Source organism: Ostrinia nubilalis, chromosome 22 (genome assembly GCF_963855985.1).
Source record: "Ostrinia nubilalis chromosome 22, ilOstNubi1.1, whole genome shotgun sequence".
Taxonomy (NCBI): Eukaryota; Metazoa; Arthropoda; class Insecta; order Lepidoptera; family Crambidae; genus Ostrinia; species Ostrinia nubilalis.
In genome coordinates, this window is record NC_087109.1 from 5,572,854 (window position 1) to 5,598,200 (window position 25,347).

At 38.5% G+C, this 25,347-nt stretch overlaps 2 protein-coding genes across 2 annotated transcripts; one reads left to right on the forward strand and one right to left on the reverse strand.

Moving 5' to 3' along the window:
- Positions 1 to 925: 925 nt before the first annotated feature.
- On the forward strand, positions 926 to 13,731 carry LOC135082748 (probable enoyl-CoA hydratase). The gene is made up of 6 exons (XM_063977515.1): positions 926 to 1,119; positions 1,472 to 1,704; positions 1,958 to 2,108; positions 7,494 to 7,643; positions 12,672 to 12,869; positions 13,447 to 13,731. The coding sequence occupies exons 1-6, from the start codon at positions 990 to 992 to the stop codon at positions 13,635 to 13,637; spliced, it is 1,053 nt and encodes a 350-aa protein (XP_063833585.1). The 5' UTR covers positions 926 to 989; the 3' UTR covers positions 13,638 to 13,731.
- Positions 13,732 to 14,223: 492 nt separating this feature from the next.
- On the reverse strand, positions 14,224 to 17,658 carry LOC135083116 (proteasome subunit beta type-5). Its single transcript, XM_063977882.1, has 6 exons — positions 17,432 to 17,658; positions 17,254 to 17,355; positions 16,989 to 17,088; positions 16,163 to 16,356; positions 15,148 to 15,286; positions 14,224 to 14,423 (listed from the first exon to the last, which is right to left on the reverse strand). The coding sequence occupies exons 1-6, from the start codon at positions 17,573 to 17,575 to the stop codon at positions 14,257 to 14,259; spliced, it is 846 nt and encodes a 281-aa protein (XP_063833952.1). The 5' UTR covers positions 17,576 to 17,658; the 3' UTR covers positions 14,224 to 14,256.
- Between the last annotated feature and the right edge of the window lie 7,689 nt (positions 17,659 to 25,347).

The following is a 25,347-nucleotide window of genomic DNA, read 5'->3' on the forward strand; positions in this document are numbered from 1 at the left end:
ACTTGACGAAGGGGCCACGGTAATATTATCATACAGTATTGTAACTTCATATAAACGGACGAAACGCGAGAATTCCTTCGAAATTCAAATCTCGGTATACGCTCGACATGCAAAAGTCGGGGGTGTCGCGAATGTGCCACTGCAATAAACGGACGATGTGTTGTTTTTAAACAGTAAGCGCTCTTTTTTTATAAAAATAATTATAAGTACCTATTTATACAGGGTGTTAGGTAAATGGGTTTATAAGCCGACACTAGCCCATGTCAACATATGCATATAAATAGTATGGTGAAGTCAGTGATATCATTATATTTTTTTTAAATTTCCATACAAAATAAAATTTATAAAATCAGATTTGTAATAAAATTCAAATTAATAAAATGATGATATCAATTTTCTGACTTCACCATACCATTTATATGCACATGTTAACATGGGCTAGTGTCGGCTTATAAACACATTTACCTAACACCCTGTATAATAATCAAGCATTTTGTACGCCTCAGTCGAGACGCATACATTTTGCGGTCGGTTTATAAGATTTGTTACTAAATCATATATCATTACAAATATATTTTTCAAATGAAATCTACTAATCACAAAACAACATGCATTTTTATCCTATTTCATTCACGAAGTATTTTGTTTTTCAAAATAAAATTAAAAATTACAATCACAAAATTAGATAGAAATTATTAGTAGGCAGATGTAATGAAAATAGGGTCTGCAGGTGGGCAGCCCTATCGCATGTTGTCATACCGTGACGTACCGCGCGGCTGTTGACATTTATTTGAAAAATATGACCGAGTTGGAATACTGTATAGATTGTATTACCGTGAAGGGGCCCTGTTTTTGGGATAATACATAAATGATGGTAAAATGATTGGTAATGCATTGGTATCCCTACCAAATTTTGACATTTCCTCAGCTGTCTGCTCTGTCAGTCTTGCTTTTCAATTTTTCATTTTATTTTTCCGGTTTTCGCAAAAATGAGAAGCGTTTTCAGAAGATTAGTTTCTGCTAGCAATTTGTCGTTAGTTAGGAGTAATAATGTACGCTATTGCTCAAAAGAAGTGGAGAAAAAGAAAGATAAGGACGATGAGGATGAAGTAAAGAAAAGTAAGGTTATTTTTGTTTTCTTATTTATTTACCTTCAAATTACTATGATAATTCGTTTTACATTACGTATTGGCTGATTATTACTTAAGCCTTATTACTTTTCGTCATCAAACAAAGTAGAAATTATGGTGTTTATATGAATACTGCATCAGAAAGCATAATGTAGATTTTGTACTGTAAATAATTAAGTACCTACGTAGTTTGACCATAAAATATTTATTTATCTGTTTTGTCAGTACAATTTATTAAATTTCATCCCTTCTTCTCAGAAATAAGATTCTTTTCTCATTAATAGGTTGATATCAATGTACACGCAGTGTAGAATGTCTATTTTCTTTTTTATATTTTTCAGATATCGTAATAGAAAAGTTTGGAGCCATTACCACTCTAAACATTGACCGTCAGCACACGAGGAACAGTTTAGATGAGGTAACTCTCCGTGAAATGACTGCTGCAATCGAAGCCTTTGATAAAGATGAATCGGCTAAAGTCCTGGTGTTCAATGGAGAAGGAGGCTCCTTCTGCTCCGGTTTTGATATAGACGAGATTGGGGAGAAAGGGTACAATAATGTTAAAGATGCAGCAGTAAGTATTATGCTTAATAAAAGGTCTATTCCTTAGATTTAGTTGCCCTTGTCCTTAACTTTAAGCAATTTTAATCCATCCAGAATATTTATACACAAATTCATGAAATTTTGCATTAAAAAGAATTAAGCATACAATAATTTTATTGGTGTAAAATTTTAAAATTTTCTTTTATACTTTTCATTCTCAAGTCAAGTTCATATTAAGTTTATAATTACTGCAATCATTCAACGTCTATTCTCTGCATTTACAGTCGCGTCTCTTACGCCGCCCACTCTGTGACAAAGTGACCATAGCAGCAGTGTCTGGGTATGCAGTAGCCGAGGGCTTCGAGCTGGCATTAGCATGTGATCTGCGTGTTGTTGAAGACACTGCTGTGCTGGGATGCCTGGGCAGGAGATTTGGTATGAAGACAGTTATTTTTAAATTTATTTTGAGCCAAAACTAAAAACAAAATATGTGAACTAAAAACCTGATTAAATATTAAATACAGGGATGATTATGTATTGCAGGGTCTAGCTAGAATCCCAATCACAATTTATGGAAATGCTTGATAGGAAATCTCCCATTTAATTCCATCTTTGACAGTATTACTTCTTAGTATTAATAAGAAAATGTATTGAAAATTTGACATGTAATGAACATTATAAATATTAAATTCATATTTATTTATTTAATTAAAATGAAAGTGAGCTTACAGACTTATTCTTATTCAAAATAATCTAACATATACTGGCAGAAATGATTAAATCTAGCATTATAATAATACTGTTAACATCCCTGTACTGCAGAGTCTAGCTAGAATCCCAATCACAAATTATGGAAATGCTTGATATAAAATCTCCCATTTAATTCCATCTTTGACAGTATGACTTCCCAAAATAATCTAACACATACTGGCAGAATAATGATTAAATCTAGCATTATATTACTGTCATCATCCCTGTATTGCAGGGTCTAGCTAGTATCCCAATCACAATTTATGGAAATGCTTGATAGAAAATCTCCCATTTAATTAGTCATTTATATATTTTTTTCATTTAATTAGCCATATAGTCGGCCGTTTGGTGTAGTGGTTCAGAACGGACTACTATGCCGAGAGGTCCAGGGTTCGATTCCCGGCCGGGCAGAAATTGAAATGATGAATTTTAATTTCTGTGACGGGTCTGGGTGTGACTATGTATAATATGTATGTATTTAAAAAAAAAAAAAGTATATAAGTAGTATATCCGTTAAGCTAGCACCCATAACACAAGCATTAAGTTGCTTACTTTGGGGCTAGCTGGCGCTGTGTGAAATTGTCCAAAGATTTATATTATATTATATTATATTATATATTTATATTATATATTTATATTATATTATATATTTATATTATATTATATTATAATTCCATTGTTGACAGTATGACTTCCCAAAATAATCTAACACATACTGGCAGAATAATGATTAAATCTAGCATTATAATACTGTCATCATCCCTGTATTGCAGGGTCTAGCTAGTATCCCAATCACAATTTATGGAAATGCTTGATAGAAAATCTCCCATTTAATTCCATTGTTGACAGTATGACTTCCCAAAATAATGTAACACATACAGGCAGAATAATGATTAAATCTAGCATTATAATACTGTTATCATCCCTATTTTTTTTTTTTTTTTTTTTTCTTTTATATCCGTGGTCCCAGCGGCAATCTGTAGGGAACTACAATAATCCACTCCTGTGTCCGTTTGCACTGTTCTTTGTCATGGGTAGGGTGGAGTCCAGTGACTCAGTTGCCCTCAGTGGTCATGGTTTCTCAACTGTCCTGGAATCTACTAAGGAGACCCCTGACACTAGCTCTTTGCAGTCTGCTGAATAGGAAGCCTTCAATGGTCATGAGTTGTTGTACTGAAGAGTTTGGATGATTTGAAAGTCTATCCTTGTAGCGGAGTGTGTGGCTCTTTATTTCCTCTCTGACTGTGGGCAATGGCAAGTCCTGATAGATGAGCTTGTTGCTGATATACCATGGGATTTGGTAAATCAAACGTATGGCTTTTGTCTGAAAGCGCTCGATTATGTCGAGATTGGAGTTGGCAGCTGTTCCCCACAGCTGTATCCCGTAGGTCCAGATAGGTTTAAGGATGGTTTTGTAGACCATCATTTTGCTACTGGTGTTCAGCTGTGACTGGCCTCCGACAAGCCACATCATGTTTCTTAGTTTGGCATCTAGGTGCTTCCTCTTTGTCCATATATGCTTTCTCCAGGTTAGCCTGCGGTCCAGGTGCAAGCCCAGATACCTAACGTCCTCAGCCTGAGGTATTTGGATACCATTAAGTTTGACCGGTGGGCAGGAGTTTCTTCTGAGAGTGAAGGTTACATGCACAGATTTTTCTCCGTTCGCTTTAATACGCCATGAATGGTACCATTTCTCCATTTCCGTCAGGCTTTCCTGGAGATAGAGTGAGGCCGTGACTGGATCGTCGTGTGTTGCCATTGTTACCGTGTCGTCAGCAAAGGTTCCTGTGAATGTATTTGCAGTTGTTGGCAGGTCTGCGGTAAACAATAGGTACAGCACAGGCCCCAAGACACTACCCTGGGGTATACCGGACGCTATGTTGCATAGGGCAGAACAAGAGTCTCCAGATCTGACTTCAAAGCATCTGTCTCCCAAATACGACCTAAGTATTTCGTAGAACGGGCATGGGAGGTTCTGTTTCAGTTTGTACAAGAGCCCTTTATGCCAGACCTTGTCGAAGGCTTGACTTATGTCCAAGAACGCAGCTGAGCAGTATCGTTTCTTTTCTAGTGCTTCTGAGATGATGTTTATGGTTCTGTGGACCTGTTCAGTAGTGGAGTGTCTTTCCCGGAAGCCAAATTGGTGTTCAGGTATCAGATCACTGATGTGGGGCTTCATTCGTTTCAATACAATTTTTTCGAATAACTTCGACAGCAGCGGTAGAAGACTAATAGGTCTGTAGGAAGATGTAGCGTTTGGGGGCTTACCGGGTTTGAGAATCATGATAATTTGAGCAATCTTCCATTGGCCCGGGTAGAGTCCAGTTCTCAAGATGGCGTTGAATATATATGTTATTAGCATGATTGCCCTTCTAGGCAGCTCCTTCAATACCCTGCCAGTGATGAGGTCATAACCTGGCGCTTTGTTTGGCTTTAGGTCTTTAATTATGTGCTGTATTTCTCTCGGCGACACATGTCGAATTGGCAGGGAGAGCTGATTGCAAGACTCGAGGTACGTGTCCATCTCAGTTTCGCTCCTGGAGTAGTTAGTCGGTGGATTCGGTTTGAAGACGTTAGTCAGATGTTCCGCAAACGCATTGGCCTTTTCTTGGTCACTACGGGCCCATTCCCCATTGGGTAGTTTTATGGGGGGAGACGATTTTATCGGGCGATTCAGTGTCTTGGTTGCCTTCCAGAGCGAGTAGTCCGTGCTGCTATCCGGGGTAAGATTTTTTAGATAAATTTGCAAGGACTCATTCTCAGCCACCGAGATCAGCTCAGTAACCTTCCTGGAGCAATGATTGAAGTTCCTCTTATCGTCCGGACATCGTGTTGTCTGCCAGATTTTTCTTAGGCGTCTTCTTTCCTTAATTTTATCTCTAATTAGGTTGTTGTAAGGCTTTTTGTGGTGCATTTCTTTGGTGTTATATTGTGTTGAGTTCCAGGCTGCTTGTTGGATTTTGACATTCAATTGCTCTACGCCTTCTTCAATGTCCTTGAGTGACTTTAACGGGACATTGAGGTTTAAGTTTGTGTCTAGGTTTTCTCTGAATTGATCCCAGTCTGTCGATCCATTGTACAATCCCGGAGGACTCACGTTGAGTGCGAAGTTACCACTGATACTTATGATAACAGGTGAGTGGTCAGAAGATAGATCAGCCACGCTTTCAACGGTAGCGTAGTTTCTGGATATGCCTCTCATTACAAAAAAGTCCAGGAGATCAGGGACTTTGTTTGTATCCGCCGGCCAATAAGTTGGTTGCCCGCCTGAGAGCCACTGGATCTGTTCTTTCATCAAAGCCATGTAAAGCTGTCGCCCACGAGGGAGTATCATGCGGGAGCCCCATGCCGTGTGTTTGGCGTTCCAGTCTCCACCTGCAATAAAGCGTAGGCCGAGTGTATCGAAGAATTTGATGAAGTCTTCATGCTTGATGCTATGCCTAGGTGGACAGTATATTGCTGATACTGCAAGGGGTCCCGTCTTCATCTCAACCGTCACCGACGTCGCCTGGAGGAAATCCTCACTGAAGTGTTCTCTTTCGTGGTGTTTAATGTTGCTTTTTATGATTACTGCGGTACCTCCATGGGAATTTCCAGAAGGATGGTTGGTTAGGTAAGAGCTATAGCCCTTGAAGTTAATGTAGTTCCTTTCTGTGAAGCGGGTCTCGGCTATTAGCATTATGTCTATATTGTTAGTTTGAAGGTAGGATTCTAGTTCTTGTCTTCTTTCAGACAAGCCGTTGGCGTTCCAAATGGATATTTTTATGGCAGTCATGGTTTAATTAGCTTGGACACTAAGTCGAACATACGGTCCATCATTTTGTCGATCATTTTCTCGATCGTATTTTCAAATTTTATGAACATATTTTGCATCAGTACTTCCATGTCTTTTTCTTTGTGGGCATTACCCTTCACTTTATCAGCGTAGCTGCTTTTGGCGTGTTCTGTGTAAGTTTTGTTTACATTTGGTTTTTGATTGATGTTAGTATTACTAACAGTTTCTCTAGGTGTTATTTCTATTTTATTCGGTTGAATATTCGCAGATTTATTTTTTGGTCTATTTTTATCAAATATTTCCGATTTGTACTGCTTGTATTTAGTGCAGCCTTTATAGCTGGCAGGGTGGCTTCCCTGGCAGTTTACACATGTTGCTGGTGTATTTGGTTCTTTCTTGCAGTAGGATGTTGGGTGATCATCGCCACATTTAACACAGCGGTGAGGCCTGTGGCATAGATTTTTGGTGTGCCCAAATCTCTGGCATCGTTTACACTGTACCACTTCATTTCTTTTGTAGGGAACTTCGAATCTTACGATGGTGTTACTGATAGATTTTATTGAGTAGATGTCTTTGTTATTTGAGTTTGGTTCCAGTTCTACAAAGTATAGGGGTAGTGGGTCTTTTGTTTTATTGTGTATTACATTGGTGATGTTTCTGACAGAATGTCCAAGATTCCTTAATTCGGTTTTTATAATGTCTTTGTCTTCTGTAGCATGGAGTCCTCGAAGGACTACTCTGAATGCTTTTTCATGTTTGAGCTGGTATGTATAGTGACTGACATTAAGTTTGATAAATGTTTCTCTAATGATTTTGTACATTTCAATATCGCCTGGTAGAATTTTTACAGTGTGCCCATTTCTTAGAGTCGTAAGGGTGTAATTTTTGTCTGTGTTTGTGATTTCTTTTAACATTTTATGGAGTTCTTTAATGTCATTTACTCCTGTTACAAATATTGGTTCGGGTTTTGGGATCGTCATCCTTTTTTTATTTGAATTATCCGTATTTGTATCTTCATTGGATTCATTCTGTAGTCCTTCAAAGCTATTTGATGTTGGTATCGCAAACGTAGTTAGAGTTTTTGGCCGTTTTTGAGTTGAGTCCTGTGGTGGGCTTGTGTCTTGCCTTTTTCGTTTCATCCCTATATTGCAGGTTCTATCTAGAATCCCAATCACAATTTATGGAATCTACCATTTAATTCCATCTTTGACAGTATGACTTCACAAAACATGTAACACATGCAGATAACGTAACAGATGGCAGAAAAATTTTAGCATCAAAATTTCTTTATACAGGGGTTCCCCAAGGCATGTTTGGTGGCAGGAAGCTGACTGCACTCATCGGTCTGTCACGAGCGCTAGACTTGCTGATCACTGGCAAGCTGATTACTGGGACAGAGGCACACCAGTTCGGACTTGCGTCTAAGCTCACGGCTACTGGTACAGGTTGGTACTAGAATATTTTACTGCTGACACTGTTTTGTATCAAAAAACTAATTTATAATATCATGCTAAGAACAATTTAAAAACAGAGATTTTAATTTTTAAATTATGATTCTTTATAGTGGTTCTAACTTTTAATAAGTGTGTAACACAAAATCACAAACCTTGTTTTATAAAAAAATCTTTCCTGAAAATACTTCAGTAACTTCTCTTATTTTTTTTTTGTTTTTTTTTGTTTTATGGTTTAATCATGCGATCAGTCCTCAAAAACTATAAGCAGATGGGGTGGATTCTTTTCGTCATTTAGAGCACTGCTCCCAGCGGAAACAGGCCTTTATTTTTCTTAATCTCAGGTTTATTTTCAGACTAATTCATTGTCGAAGATATCCCGCCGCTTCTTAAGCCGCCGTATGGTTTCTGGGATAGTGAGCTGCCCAGCCAACTGGTTCGGGTGCTTTGACAGTCTTAGCTTGTAGCTGTTTCCATGGGTGTCTATCTCTTGCTTCACCATAGGCACGTTCAATAACTCGTGCAGCTCTGTTGTTCTTATAAACCATGGTGCATTCGATATTTGTTTCAGGATGTAGTTTTGCACTCTCTGAATTATCATGATGTTAGAGGCACTTGCAGAGCCCCACAACTGGATGCCGTAGGTCCAAATGGGCTTCAGAATCATTTTGTATATGAGCAGCTTGTTATCCAAACATAGTTTTGAATTGCGCCCCAGCAGCCAATAGAGACCCTTGTATTTTAGATTAATTTCGTCTCGTTTGGTTTTTACATGTTTACTCCACGTAAGTCTACGGTCCAAGTACATGCCCAGGTATCTTACAGTTTCTTGGTGTGGTAATTGGACGCCGTTTAGGGTAACTGCAGGACAGTCTCCTTTACGGAGGGTAAAGGTTATGTGCACCGATTTGGATGCACTGACTGCTATTCTCCATTTGGCCAGCCATTTTTGAACTTCATTCAGGATGTTTTGCAGGATTCGAGAAGCTTCGATAGGACATTTGGAGGATGTCAGTAAAGCCGTGTCATCAGCGAAGGTTGCGACGGTGACTTCTGGGCTCTGCGGTAGGTCGTATGTGTACAGGGTGTATAGGATTGGTCCCAATACAGAACCCTGGGGGACTCCTGCCGATATTTGATAGAAGTTGGAGGTGCAGTCATTCTCATTCACTTGAAAGATTCTGTCAGACAAATACGATTCCAGGATTCCGTAGAATGTGTGTGGCAATATTGATTTGATCTTACACAATAGGCCTTTGTGCCAGACTCGATCGAAGGCTTGTTGGATATCAAGAAACACAGATGAGCAGTATTCTTTTTTCTCCATTGAAGATCTGATTACTCTGCACACTCTATGTACCTGTTCAATAGTTGCGTGTTCTTCTCTGAAGCCAAATTGATGTTCCGGGATTATTGATCTTTTCGTTATCACTTTCATCATTCTTTGAAGTATAGACTTTTCAAGTAGCTTTGACATTATCGGCAAGAGGCTGATTGGTCTGTATGATGTGACTTCGTGAATAGGTTTCCCAGGTTTATGGATCATTATGATACTCGATACCTTCCACAGGTCTGGGAAGTATCCAATCCTTATTATGGCGTTAAATACCATTGTTAGGTACACAGCCACTTTACGAGGGGACTCTTGTAGGACCTTTTTGTCTATGAGGTCATACCCCGGAGCTTTATTGTTTTTGAGCGACCTAAGGTTTCTATGTATTTCTCTTGGTGTCACCAGTCTCAGGGGTAGATCAAGTTGGAAATCTTGATTCAGTACTGATGCGATTTCAGTTTCATCCATGTTCATTACAGCGTCATTTGGCGTGAACACTCGGCTGAGATGTTTAGCGAAGGTTTCCGCTTTATCCTGAGTCGTTCTTATCCACTGACCGTCACTTGTTCGTAAAGGTGGTTTTTGATGTTTTGGTTTATCAATGTTTTTGCATGCTTTCCATAGTGAATAATTGGTCGTTTTCGTGGCTGACAGGCCCTCCAAGTACTTATCCAGTGCAGCATCGTTAGCGTCTTTTATGAGTGTCTTAAGTTCTCGAATGGCTCTGTTCAACTTCTTTTTGTCGCTTGGATGTCTACTAGTGTGCCATACTCGACGTAGCCTTCTTTTTTCAAGTATCTTCTGCCTTATCAAATCAGAGTACGTTTTACTCTGTGGATGTCTGTTTGAATCTTCAGGCGTGGATAACCAACAACATTCCTGAATGACTGATGTTATTTTACGAACAGCATTATCAACATCTGATTTGGTTTTCAGATCTATTTTCATATCCAGTTTTTCGTGAACCAATTCCCGATAAGAGTTCCAGTCGGTACGCTTGTTGTAGAGTTTTGCTTTATGTTCTATGTTTAGAACTGTATTGCCGATAGTCAGGATTACCGGAACGTGATTAGTGTTAGAGTCCAAACAAGTTTGTATGTCATGAGAGAATCTTGATAGCCCTTTGACGATGAAGAAGTCTATGACGTCAGGAAGGCGATTAGGGTCAGTCGGCCAATTGGTCGGTTCAGTGGGCGAGATTACAGTCAAGTTGTTCTTGTCTATAGATTTCTTGAGCTCTCTTCCTCTCGTGCTGGTGAGTCTAGAGGCCCAGTGTACATGTTTTGCATTCCAGTCACCACCAGCTATAAAGCGCTTTCCAAGTGTGTTGAACAGTTCATTATAAAGCTCTTCCTTTATAGTATGTTTGGGGGGGCAGTATATGGCTGCCACATTAAATGTTCCATCCTGGTCATCTACTGCAACCGATGCTGCTTGTATATGTGGTTTTTTAAATTGTGGCAATTCATAATGTTTAATATTTGACTTTATAATTAGGGCAGCACCTGCATGTGCTGTGCCGTCTGGATGGTTTGTAGTGTAAATGTTATAATTCTGTATACGGATACTACTTTTATCAGTTAAGTGGGATTCAGACACCAGTAAGATGTCTATGTTGTGTGAATGTAAAAGAACCTCTACCTCAGCTAAGTTTGGAGATAGCCCGTCTAGGTTCCACGCAGCCATCTTTAACGAAGTCATTGTGAAATTTTAGCTACCAAGGTTGTTATGAGGTTAATTAACGTGCTCATTTGTTGTAATATGATGTCAAACTTTTCTGCTTGTTTGAGGAGCATTTCTTCGATTTTATTTGATGTTGTTGTTTCTTCGTTCTTATTCCTTCTCAATGCATCTGCGTAACTTACTCTCTCATTTCTGTTGCTGTCTGTTAGTTCTTGAGGTTGTGTTTTTTGCTTTCTGTCGGTTTTAGCACCAAGTGTCCGATTTACTAACACTTGCTGGTTATCTGTGTTTTCCGATTGTATTATTCTTCCTCTAGCCTTTATGTGTGCCTGTTTGTTTGACTTCCTGGATAGTATTTCCTTGTATACCTCGCAACCCTTGAAGTTGGCTGGATGTGCACCAAAGCATAGGGCGCATTTTGCAGGAGTATTCCGATCGGTTTTAGGACAGTCTGCTGTTCTATGTCCTTGGGCACACTTTACGCAGCGGTATGGTCGCATACAATAGTTTTTGGAGTGTCCATATTGCTGGCATTTTTGGCACTGAATAATTGTGTTTCGTTTTCGTGGTTGTTCTATGACAACTGATTGATGATTAATGTATTTGATGCTCCTAACGGCTTCGTTGTTGGGGTTTTGTTGCAGAGTAGCAAAAAATGTGGAGGTGGGTTTCTTTTCAGGTCCATATTTTGCATTTATTATCTCTCCAATAACTGTGTTCCCTGTTTCTTCAAGAGCTTCTATTATACTGCTAATAGGCGTTGAGTGATGAAGATTCTTAATAACAACTCTAAAAGGTCTGGTGTCTTTTCTGTTGAATGTGTGTCCAATGAGTCCTTTCTCTCGGATAACATTTAATATGGATTTATATACTTCTACATCAGCACAATTCAAGCGAAGTTGGTTTTTGTTAATTATTTTGTATATAAAGTCGGTTTTGCTGGCAACATTTTCTAGTAGCTCAGTGAGCTTAGAGAGATCTTCAATTCCATAAAGGATTATAGGAGGTGGTTTCGAGATCTTGGGAGGGTTTTCACTTTCGTTATTTTCCTCTGGGTCTACAGGAAGCGAGCTGAATTGATTTGTGACTATAATTCTTTCTGGCGATGGTGAAGAAACCGCTTTTCTTTTTTTGGCATTGTGTAGCACTGGAACTCTCTGCCACTTGGGGGGATTCGAGTTTTCGGATTCGGTATCCTCATTGTTGGAGATGGTAATCTGGCTTTGAGTATCTGCTATGGAGCTCAGGGATACACTTCTGGGTCTGGCCAGGAATAGGCCAGGGTGGAAGACTTGCTGTACTAGCTCCTTGTGGCTTTCTTTTAGACCAGTAGCATTTACTGGTAAGGGGGCCTGGGTACCCACCCTCTTACAGTCTTCGGTAACCAATTTCTCACTTGCAGGCCCGGGTACCTGCAAGCGCCGGGTGCTAACCGGTTCGCAAGGCAAAAAATTCTCATTATTAGTACTCATTCTCATTTTTAGTAGTTGGGAGAATAGTGCAGTGCTTTCCCAAGGCACTACACATCAGGATATCGGGGTGACGCCCTAGCCTTTGATGAACCAACATCTTTCCACAAGGCAGCGGTTACTTTAATTTCGGAGTATGTATCTCCTAGACCAATTGCCGTTCCAGGGCTAACGAGGTAGGTCTCCCCGGGTCAGAGCTTTGATTTGAGTGGCGGCTCCTGCTCGCCACTGTCATCCTCCGTCATTGGGTTTAGTGCCTTTTTATAGAAAAATCCTCGCCACGAGTATTTCCCAGCACCCCTCGAGATAGATCGCCCAATTGTCCGCGACTGCCAAAGCAGCTAGCCTCCATATCTGGAGACCGATTCGCTATCCGCAACCTGCGACGCGGCGGGTGGCATAGGGCCATGCCCCTGGGAATTTTCCCCAGAACCCACTTCTCTTATTTAATTAACTTTGTAAATAAATGTACTTGTCTTAGTTATGAGCACATATTTTCACACGAGTAGACTATAACAAATATTTTACCTCTTACAGCATTAGGCGAATCAATAAAACTGGCCAAATCTCTCTCGAAGTTTCCACAAAGCGCGCTCATAATGGACAAATTAGCCGCAGTCAACTCGCAACTCAACCCCAATAGTGAGGAGAGCATGCGAGACGAGGCCGTCATGACCAGCCTGTTGGGAAACGCCATAGATGACATCAACCAGGGCGTCAAGAAGTTCCAAGGAGGTAATGTTCTTAAGAACTATGGTCTAGGGCCTTTTTTCGTCAAATAATATAAACATTTAATTTGAGTTTTAATGTGAATAGCTAGACTCACTGCCTGCTGATATCTTTCCCGAACCCTCTTAAAGGCGAGAGCGAAGAGGCATTTACTGGGAAGATAATTTACCGCTCTAGAGCTGTTTGTTCGTTGCTTTCAGCTAAATGACGTCCACTGCTGGACAAAGGCCTCCCCCAAGGATTTCCACAATGACCGGTCCTGCGTTACCCGCATCCCACATCTAGACTTGTAGATTTACGCTTAACATCAGGTGTAATTACAGACAAAAACCTGCCTTTTGCGGCATAAAAAAACGAGATTTTTTTTATCCACAACGAGGAAGCTCTTGGCCTGTATCTCACTTGATGGTAAGTGATGATCAGGCCGAAGGTGGAAACGAGCTTCTCCCGGAATCCTCAACCACGGAGGAACGGCAGATCATAATGTCTTAAGCGTCAGCTTATTGCAAGAAATCACTAAGCGACCAAAATCAAATAAAGAGAAATCAGTGCTACTATAACTAAAAAAAAATTACACTTACAGGCATCGGCAAACACGGCAAGTTCTACAAACTGACTGAAGTGCCCCTCAAGGACTGGGAACTAGAAGATACGTTTGAAGAAGTAACAGTGGAACACGTAGACTCCCCTGCAAAACCCCCCAAACCCACAGAGACTAAAGAAGACGCTCAAAACAAGTGTGATAAGTTCACAGAAGAAAAGAAAAAGTCGTAAACTAGTATTAAGATTACGGTTAAGTTTTTGTATTGTTTTTTTACTTAATGCCCTCTAGTCAACCGTTTTGGTTTAATAAAGTTAGTTGACTAAGTTGAAACTGTTTTTTATTGTTGAAACTTGACCAAAAGTTTCCTCTGGACATGTAACTCCAGCCTGCAGAGTTTAGAGAGATCAAAGGTGTATTCCACAGGGCTAGGTTTTAGGTTTGGGCAAACTGAAATATGGTTTGAAAAAGGAAATGGGATTTCCGAACCGAAGCCGAGCGGTGACGTAATGTAGAAATAACGAAATCCATCTCTTTGTTGGAAACCGAGTCTAGTAGGGATTTGTAAAATTTCCACAGTTCCAGAAACTTATAAATTGGTCGCGCACCTATACGCCAATGAGTATCGCTGACGTTTGACTATCACATAAACACCCTCCCCGTACCGCTCCCATACCCCAGGCACTGAGTCAGTTAGTTTAACGCTAGACCTTTTTTTGTGTGTTGTTCTGTATTCAAGTAAGTATTACATCAGCGTACACTATATCTGTCGTGTACACACCTCAACTTTTGTACCGAAAAGCTTAAAAAAACACGATATACATTAAAAACCATTTATTTCAAAAGCCCCATCTAGTCGTCCTCCTGCCCCTTCTCGGCGCGGTACTTGTAGTGCAGCATGCTGCAGTCTTCGTTGGACACGTTGACCCAGCCCTGCTCGCTGATGTGGTACACGCGGATGATGCCGCCCGAGTATGCGTCGCGGTGCGTCGCGTGGTAGATCGCGCGGCGGCCTAGCTCTGGGAATATAAAAATAACAATAAATAAATATTCTCTGGAAATAAGGGACCAATAAATTACGTCACACGTGGGCGAGGCAGAGGTTGACGAAGTGTAACATTGTGTGACAAGGCGGTGGGAATTTCGGAATAATTATTTCTCGATGTAAAATATAAATATGGTCAAAAATTGAAGCCACGATAGCCGAACGGTGAAGGGGTCGGACTGGCCGACTCGTGATCCGGGGAACGCGGGTTCGGTCCCCGCCGCCGCTCGACTATTGTGGTGAGCTCATTCGTGACACAAGCATATTTAGCTTAGTACGAGGGGCTAGCGGGAGTCTTAGTAATTTGTGTAGTAACAAATTACTAATAATCTTTAAAAAAAAAAAAAAAACATAAAATTCGTGTGACGTAATTTATGGATCCAACAACATGTATAAATAATTTTATATTACCAAGAATTATACTTTTATGAGCCTGTCATGCCTGCCACTAAAAGAAGATTTTTGTATAGGAATGGGATGTCCTGACACTTGTTCGAAAAAAAATTAGTTTGTTGGAGATTCTGTGCCTTTGAATTTGACACTATAATGACACAGACCACAACTGTGTGACACTAATTTTCTACCATTACATGACTTATTGAACTATATTTTATCTTTATCAACTGCCTCCTATGCTGTCATACCTCATAGTATTACATCAGAAGTTTCAGTTTGCTTTGAAATAAACCAAATCTTACCCTGAGCTTCCAAGTCAGACAGATCCCAGCTGTAGCCGGAGTCAAGGACACCAAACGCATACACTGATCCAGAACCAACTGAGAACACCTTGCCTGGCGTGCGGGTGCCTTCACTGTCCACGTAGTACAGCTGAGCTCCCTGCAAGAATGAGATAAAACTTTATTGACACACAAAAAGTACATAAAACAATAGATTAAGTAAGTAATTAGCAGATTATTCAGCATTTTATTTTTTGAACTTATGATGTTGTGCAGTTTTGTTATTCAAGTTTCATAACAAAGATACAATTTTCAGGTTTTTTTTATGCATAACAAGGCAGATATTTGACCACTATCGCACCTGGTGTTAAGTGGGATGCAGTCTAGGATGGTACATATCTGCCCTATAAGTGCCTATTCACTCTTGCCTATGTTATTTTGGTGAAGTGACTTGCAGTTTTTAAATACTGCAAGTCACTTCGTTGACTGAATAGGTTGCAGTGGCATTAACAGAGCTGTCATGTTACACTTTTGAAGTCTCATAGTATTTGTCATAATCACAAAATAAACCCTCCCAAGCTACTCCACTACTTCATGAACCTACCCAGTTATTATGCCCTACACTTATACTTTTTGCACCACCTTAGTTTCTCTGCTTGACCTGAAGTTGACTGGCAGATAATGCCACCTGGCATTAAGTCTGCCATTGTACATCAGTATTTTGTGCAATTTTTTTTTTAATTTTATTATTATTGTTATTTTTATTTTAATGTGAATTTTAATTAATTTGAATTTATTTTATTATATTTTTTTGCCCCTGCGTACAAGGCACCCACTGAAAACCAGTGTCTTGGCACTTGGCAGTAAAATGTCAATTGTCAAGATAATACTGAGTGGGTGACCTCTTTGGCAACTTTTTTTTTTACTCTCCGCCTCATTGTTTTTGTACTTTTTAGTTGTCAAATAAATAATTTTTCTTTCTTTCTTTCAAAAGTATAAATAAACGTACTTGGAATATCAATGTAGTGTTTCTTACCCTCTTATCAATCCCAGCCAGCATCATTCCCATGCTGAGCCCCATGCCTTTGTAGTTGTACACCATATTGGCCATGAGCTTGCTGGCGGCTGCCACCGAGATGCGCTCGCGGTTCCTCAGCTCGTAGAGGCGGCACTGCTTGGCGAGGACGCGGTCCCAGTACACACAGTCCGCTGCACCGCCGGCCAGTGTTCCTGAGGAAGGTGGTTATATGTTTCAATGCCACTCCAGGTTACTTTACACCAGTGTTTTTCAACCTGTGGGTCGCGGAGCCTCTATAGGGGGGTCATGAGAGGTCGTAAAAACCACCTCAGTAAAAAACATTAGTTATAAAGACAGATTTATCCGAAATCTAACTATGAAAATGTATTAAAATGTTGTATGGATTGAAGTGTTCGGTCCCTACAAACATTTTTATAACATTATAAAATGCATGAAAAAAAAAAAGCGAACGGTCGCCAAATATTTTTTTAAACTAGGGGGGTTGTGTCATGAAAAAGGTTGAAAAACACTGTTTTACACAAACTGGAGTTCTAGGAAAGAATAATACATAAGTTTACCATGATGATAATGAGGGATTATTTTTATGCTGACAATAAATAACAATTTTAGAGCTGGCTAGCATAAGTTATCTTTAAGACATTTTTTATAAACAGGACATTCAGGCTAATGGCTATAGGCAACTAACTGTTGAGCATTGAATGTAATTGTGGGACATGAAAAGATAGTGTTGGATCTAAGTAAGTTTGGATAAGGGCTGTGTGTTTTAGCAATGGAGGAGATTGATAGAGAGATTTTGTTAGAAGAAAGGGAAAATTTTACTTACCAAGCAAATAGTCATTGATTTCAACAATCTTCTTCATGGATTGTGAGCCGATGAACTGGCCGCCAGTCGCTCGGGAGTCCACCGCCAATAGCACTCCACCCTACATACAGAATAAACAACTGAATAACAAAAATTGAGAAAAAAAAGATTACTTTTTGCTGCAAAAAAAGCCGTAGAATTCAATACATTTAGAAAAAACAATTAAATATGTCTTGTTAATCTTATATTGTCTTGAATTAGGCTTTAAAGTGCAATTTTTACTTACTTTGTATCTAAAACCAAGAGTTGTGGTACCATGGTCGAACTCAATTTTGATCTGTTTTCCAGTCTCATCTTTTGTGTTGAACTGGGCCAATGTTTCAACAGGCTGAAATCAAACGATGAACATTATAATAATGGTTATTTTATGATCAATTTTAGAGAAAATAGCAAAGTAACCTTACGTTTGCAAATGGAGGGGTCGCAAGTTGGTAGCCGTTTTCGAAGTTCTGGCTGAATCCCATCACATCATTTTGAAAAGAGGCAAGCGAGTCCACGGGTTTCAAGTTAATCTTTTCATCCAAGCGGCAAATATCCAGTAAAGCCATTTTAATTTCACAAATAATACAAAACTTTGTTGGATGACAAGCGAAAAACGCCGATTTTCAGAAATATGATTTGACAGTTTTTTTTTTTTTTTTTTTTCCCTATGATGGCATGCACGGCTTGTGCGTCAGCCACGACGAAGTAAGGTAAAGGTTGGGAAACGTATAGGAAAGTAAAAATGGAAAACGGAAAAAAAAAAGGTTTCAAAGGATCAGGAAAGTAAAGGAGAGAACAAAATGATAAATAATCTGGAAACATAAAAATTAAATTACATAACAAATTAAATTTTAATGTTATTATTATTCATATATACAGATAGGGTATTATAAATATCAATATTATCATGCATGTTTAAGAGGCAGGCTATGGAAGTAGGAAATGGTACTTTTAAAGATATAAGGGATTCGAGGAAAGAGGATCGGTCATGTAATGGACAAGTGAAAAACAGATGATTTAAATCACCTGTGCCGGTGCCACACTCACACAAATCAGAATTCACGATTTTAAGTCTAAAAAGATGCGTAGGTATACAAGCATGGCCAATTCTCATACGGATAATATTAGAGGTAGAAACCTTTCCCAGTTTCATTTTAAAAAACCATGGTTTTATAGGAATGGTAGGTTGAATGAACTTATACCATTTTCCTTTGGTTGCACTACTGTGCGCCCAATCCAATTCCCATGATTCACGCAAGTAGGACTTAGGGAGGGACAAAAGGTCATGGCAATAATTTTTATAACTGATCATATCACCATTCACAACAGCTTCATTCGCAAATTTATCTGCTTTTTCGTTACCGAAAATATGGCTATGACTCGGAATCCAGGCGAAGATAATTTTGAACCCCAAAGTAGAACATTTATGAAGCAATTCCCTGCATTGGATTACGATTGGATATTAAGTATTGCATTTAAAGGGAAATTTTTCTAAGGCTTGTAAAGCGCTCTTAGAATCTACAAAAATTACTGTTTTTTTCAGTTTCATAATTTGGACATATTCTATGGCTTTATAAATTCCACAGCACTCCCCGGTAAAAACTGATGTTTCAGGAGGTAATCTGACCTTTTCATGAATACCATACTGATGATGGAAAAGCCCTACTCCGACCACACCATCGTTGGAGTGTTTAGATGCATCGCTATAAATATGATGCCAATCAGCCCAATTATCTTCAATAATTAAGTTAAATTTATATTTAGCGTCAAGTGAATTTTTTGGGATATCTAAATCATATATTATTTCAGGAGAAAAAATTAAAGACTCAAAACTAGCAGAAAATATGGGAAATTTTGGAGTTCTGTAAGTCGGAGCTTGAAAAGATATAAATTTACGGTAACTTAAAACTAGACAGGGAAGGTTTTTATGAGCCCAGTAAGGAGATGTCCCAATAGAATCAGATAAAAGTTGTAATTTTAAAAATAGAGGATGATTTGAATATTGTAAAACTCTAAATAAAAATTTGTCAGATAAGAATTGACGGCGCAATCTAAGAGGAGGATCAGTGCATTCAATCTGTAAAGAATTAATGGGGCTAGATTTCATTGTACCAGAAATAATACGAAGAGCCTTTGATTGGATGCTGTCCATTTTTTTTAGACCGACTAGATTGCAAGGTTCCAAGAAGTAAGCTCCATAATCAAGAACACTACGTATTATAGCGTTATAGAGAAGTTTTAGGGAGGAAGGGTGAGCACCCCACCAGACCCCTGAGAGGCAGCGCAAAATATTTAATAGACGCTCACATTTGGCCGTGACATAATAACAATGAGGAACCCCTGATAGTTTGTCATCTAATATTATACCTAAAAATTTTGCCTCCTTACAAGCCTGGATAGTGATATTATCATAGTAAACAAAAATAGGAGGTGGCATCCGCATTCTACTAAAAAGTACCACAGAACTTTTGGGGACCGATAATGAAAGACAGTTATTATCTAACCAGTTTTTAAGGGAACCTAAAGCTGAAGTTAAGCAATGACATAATTCGCTTACTGAATAACCAGAAACATACAAAAGAAGGTCATCAGCGTACTGTAGAATATTAATTTTGTTACTAAAAACAGATTCAAGGTCGTACGTATATACGTTATACAACAATGGGCTTAAAACAGACCCCTGAGGTAATCCCCTCCAAAGAACTCGGGTCAAAACTGTTGAATCTTGAGTAGTAACGTTAATAGATCTTTCTGATAACATACTAATAATGAAATTGATTAGGGTAATCGGTACTTGTAGCTTTACCAGTTTATTTTTAAGTATAGATAAATTAACACCATCGTAGGCGGCTGTGATATCAAGAAAGGCAGCAAGGAGGCATTGGTTATTAGTAAAGGCTAAGCGAATATCTGTAGTAAAAATTCCTAAACTATCCATAGTACTCTTCCCTTTTCTAAAACCAAATTGACTGGTAGCTAATATACCTTTGTTTTCTAAATACCATTCTAATCTATTTTTAACTAAATGCTCTGCAATTTTGAGAAGAACAGACGATAAAGCAATAGGCCGATACGAAGTGGAGTTACCTACAGGAGAGTTCGGTTTGAGGATTGGTATTACCTCTTGAGATTTCCATGACGGAGGCATGTTACCGTTAATCATAATGGAATTAATTATTGAAAGAAAATACGAAAGACAAGAATCACTTAAATTAATGAAAAAAGAATAAGGAATACCGTCAATACCAGGAGCTGAATCTTTCACATACGACAAAATGCCTTTTAATTCAGAAAAAGTAAATGGAGCATTTAAATCTGTAAGGTTTTCAGTGCAAATAGGATAGATTAATTCATGATGTACTATATCTATAGGAGGCACAGAAGGTGGCGCTAATTTATCTAGAAAGCAATCAGCAATTGATTTATCTATGAACGAGGGAGTGCTCTCTCGGAAACAAGATCTAAATCTCCGAATATTTTTCCATACCTCAGATGGGGAAATGTCTGGTGATATCGAAGTGCAGAATGATTTCCATCCTTCCCATTTTTTTTGTTTAAATAACTTACGGGTGCTGTTTATAAGTTCAGACAAAGTTTCTAGGTTTTCTGAAGAGGAAAATGCTCTGTAAGCACGTTCGGCTAATTTTCTTTTTTTAATAGCTTCAGCGCATTCTTCATCCCACCATGGGGGAGGAGGAATATATCTACTACGATTCTTTTTAATAGGAAAAATATTGTCCGCCACATCAATTAAAACTTGAGTGAAAGTATCAGCACAATTGCTATGATTGTCTAACTGTAAGGAAGGAAGTGACTCTAATCTTTCCTCTACTTTTTCTTTAAAACGTTTCCAATCAGCATTAATCAATTGGTACTTCAATCGAGGGGGACGCATTGGGATTGATTTGTCAGAAAATGGTAAAGTAATAAATAAAGGATAATGATCACTGCCATATGAAGAGCTAAGAGCGTGCCAGGTTAAAGATGACGCTAAGGAAGGAGAACATATAGATAGATCAGGAGCGCTGAATCCTTCAGAACTAGCAGTGCGACGTGTAGGTTCCCCGGAGTTCAGTAAGCATAAATTATTCACATCTAAAAAATCTAAGATTCTTGAACCATAATAATTAGAGGAAGAACTACCCCAAGAAGCATGCTGGGCGTTAAAATCTCCCATTATTAAAATTGGCTTTGGAAGGGACGGTAAAATATTAAGTAAAATTTCATCATATATAATAGAGGATGGATGTGGAATATAAATGGAAACAAAACAAATACCATTTATAGAAACTGCTATAATGGAATAATCATCGTTATGAACAGGAATAGGAATGTGTTTAAAAGACCAAGAATGCTTGACCAGCAGTGCAACACCGCCATAGCCGTCTAGACGGTCCTCTCTAATGCAGGCATAGCCTGCCACCTTAAAACAACTACTAGATTTAAGCCAAGTCTCTTGGAGAGAAATGGCTAACGGGTCATATTTATTTATCAAATGGAACAAATCAGATTTCTTACTGTAAATACTGCGGCAATTCCATTGAATTACCACCGAATTCATTATTATTTATAAAATTACTATCAAATGAATAATTATTTTTATTACTTACAGGGTTTTGGGATGAGGCAGCGTTGGGCGGTGTGAAGTTTGAATTATAATGAGACAATGAATTAATAAGTGTAATAATAAGTTCTTTAACAGACATAATATCAGACAGTAAAGAGTCTTTACTTGAATCTTTATAAGCAGTGCCAGATGAAGGAAAGTTTATGTTGAAGTCTTTAGTGAGAGCATCATGAGAGGCCTTATCATATCCAGGACTAATTACTGGTGGGGATCTAGGCTTAAGAAATACTGTTTTTTTATATGAACTCCTGCTGGGTAAACTATCAGATGAATTTTTCAAAACTGGTCTATTTGTGTTCACTGGCGCTACTGTTGTCAAAACATCAGCATAAGACTTACCAAGAGGAGGGTGTAATTTTAAAGCCTCAGAATAAGAAATACAATTCTTAGCCATTGTCTCTTTGATTTGTTTTTGGCGGGAAAACTCAGGACATTTTTTACTGGTCGCAAAGTGAGACCCAGTACACAGACAACATTTGACAAACTCTTCATCAACTGAACAGCTGTCACCCGAGTGGTCATGACCACATTTAAAACATTTGGGAAGAGATCTACACTGTGATTTAATGTGACCATATTTACAGCATTTGTAACATTGTATAGTGGGGAAAATGTATAAGTCCACGGGCAGAGAATTGTAACACATAAATACTCTCTTTGGAAGTACTTGTCCATCAAATGTAAGAACTACAGTCTCTATAGGTATGTATTCAACTGTGTCTTTTCCAATAGTTTTCCTTTTCAATCTCCTTACTTTAAGAATGTTGCCACAACCTATAGGGACTGTAATATTCTGTATGACTTCCTCATCAGTCCAGCTGGTTGGAATGCCCCTCACTACTCCCATGCGAGTAACATTGGATGTTGGAATAAACGCTTTGTAGTGATTATTAGTCAAGACAGTGCTGCTTATGAATGTATTGGCATCCTCATAATTAGAAAAGGAAATAGCTGCACGATTTCTGCCTATACGTTTTAAACTGCCATTTATTATGTTTTTAAAACCATGCTTTTTCAAAAACAAACCAAGAGAAACCGGGTGAATTGAAGTATTTTGATTGGAAGTTGTCTGTTCTTTTTGTATGTGTATGACATATGGAGAAACATCAGATGCCTGGTAAAGATTCCTGCCAATTGGTACACGCTGAGAATTCGAATTATTGTTCTCAAACTCAACATCAAGTGAGTTTGGTGAGTTTGACACTGGCACAGAGTTTTTAGCAGTAGTATCATTGAAATTGTTTGGTTGTTGTTTTGGCTGAATTAGCGTGTCGGAATGAGATTCCGAGTGACATTCACATGAATCAAGCGAAGGAACTGTAGAGCTTTTATGATGACGTCTCCTCTTTTTATTACAGTGTTTACAATACTTAGGTGCAGAGGCCCGTTTTAAACGTTTGGATTTATTTTGAGAATGTTCAGAGCCATCCGTGCATGAACTTTCAGTATCTAATGCTGAATAATTATTAGCTATAGTGACATTGTACGAAACCTGGGGGACAGAGCCCCCAGGTTCGTCTGGGTCGTTCATGTAACCAGAGAAAAAGGTAAAAACTTACCAGAGCACTGCCAAAATCACTAACTATTAAATAAATAGAAAGATAAACATAAATATACTACACTCCACTACTTAACTGATCTCTATTTACTAGATAATTTATAAAAATCGCAAAAGCAAAAATTGAGACAACCGCCTAGCTTGACGTTTCCCGCGCTTTTTCTTTGACAGTTTTTTTTTTTTTTTTTTTTTTTTCTATTATGGCATGCACGGCTTGTGCGTCAGCCACGACGAGGTAAGGTAAAGTTAGGGAAACGTATAGGAAAGTAAAAATGGAGAACGGAAAAAAAAAGGTTGCAAAGGATCAGGAAAGTTATGGAGAAAACAAAATATTAGGTAGATTAAATTTTTATGTTATTATTACTCATATAAACAGATAGGGTATTATAAATATCAATAGAATGCATATTAAGGAGGCAGGCTATGGAAGTTGGGAATGGTACTCGTAAGGATATAAGGGATTCGATGAAAGAGGATCGGTCATGTAACGGACAAATGAAAAACAGATGATTTAAGTCACCTGTGCCAGTACCACACTCACACAAATCAGAATTCACAATTTTAAGTCTAAAAAGATGCGTAGGTATACAGGCATGGCCAATTCTCATACGGATAATATTAGAGGTAGAGACCTTTCCCAGTTTCATTTTAAAAAACCATGGTTTTAAAGGAATGGTTGGTTGAATGATCTTGTACCATTTTCCTTTAGTTGCACTAGTGTGCGCCCAATCCAATTCCCATGATTCACGCAAGTAGGACTTAGGGAGGGACAAAAGGTCATGACAGTAATTTTTATAGCTAATCATATCACCATTCACAACAGCTTCATTGGCAAATTTATCAGCCTTTTCATTACCGAAAATATGGCTATGACTCGGAATCCAGGCAAAGATTATTTTGTACCCCAAAGTAGAACATTTATGAAGCAACTCTCTGCATTTAATTACAATTGGGTATTGAATATTGCATTTAAAGGGAAATTTTTCTAAGGCTTGTAAAGCGCTCTTAGAATCTACGAAAATTACTGTTTTTTTCAGTTTCATAATTTGGACATATTCTATGGCTTTATAAATTCCACAGCACTCCCCGGTGAAAACTGATGTTTCAGGAGGTAATCTGACCTTTTCGTGAATACCATACTGATGATGGAAAAGCCCTACTCCGACCACACCATCGTTGGAGTGTTTGGATGCATCGCTATATATATGATGCCAATCGGCCCAATTATCTTCAATAATGAAGTTAAATTTATATTTAGCGTCAAGTGAATTTTTAGGGATATCTAAATCATATATTATTTCAGGAGAAAGAACTAACGACTCAAAAGTAGCAGAAAATATGGGAAATTTTGGAGTTCTGTGAGTCGGAGCTTGAAAAGATATAAATTTACGGTAACTTAAAACTAAACAGGGAAGGTTTTTATGAGCCCAGTAAGGAGATGTACCAATAGAATCAGATAAAAGTTGTAATTTTAAAAATAGAGGGTGATTTGAATATTGTAAAACTCTAAATAAAAATTTGTCTGATAAGAATTGACGGCGCAGTCTAAGAGGAGGATCAGTGCATTCAACCTGTAAAGTATTAATGGGGCTAGATTTCATAGTACCAGAAATAATACGGAGAGCCTTTGATTGGATGCTGTCCATTTTTTTCAGACCGACTAGATTGCAAGGTTCTAAGAAGTAAGCTCCATAATCAAGAACACTACGTATTATAGCGTTATAGAGAAGTTTTAGCGAGGAAGGGTGAGCACCCCACCAGACCCCTGAGAGGCAGCGCAAAATATTTAATAAACGCTCACATTTGGCCGTGACATAATAACAATGAGGAACCCCTGATAGTTTGTCATCTAAAATTATTCCTAAAAACTTTGCTTCCTTACAAGCCTGGATAGTAATATTATCATAGTAAACAAAAACAGGAGGTGGTATCCGCATTCTACTAAAAAGAACCACAGAACTTTTTGGGGCCGATAATGATAGACAGTTATTATCTAACCAGATTTTAAGGGAACTTAGAGCTGTCGTTAAGCAATGACATAATTCGCTTACTGAATAACCGGTAACGTACAAAAGAAGGTCATCAGCATACTGTAGAATATTAATTTTATTAATAAAAATAGATTCAAGGTCGTACGTATATACGTTATACAA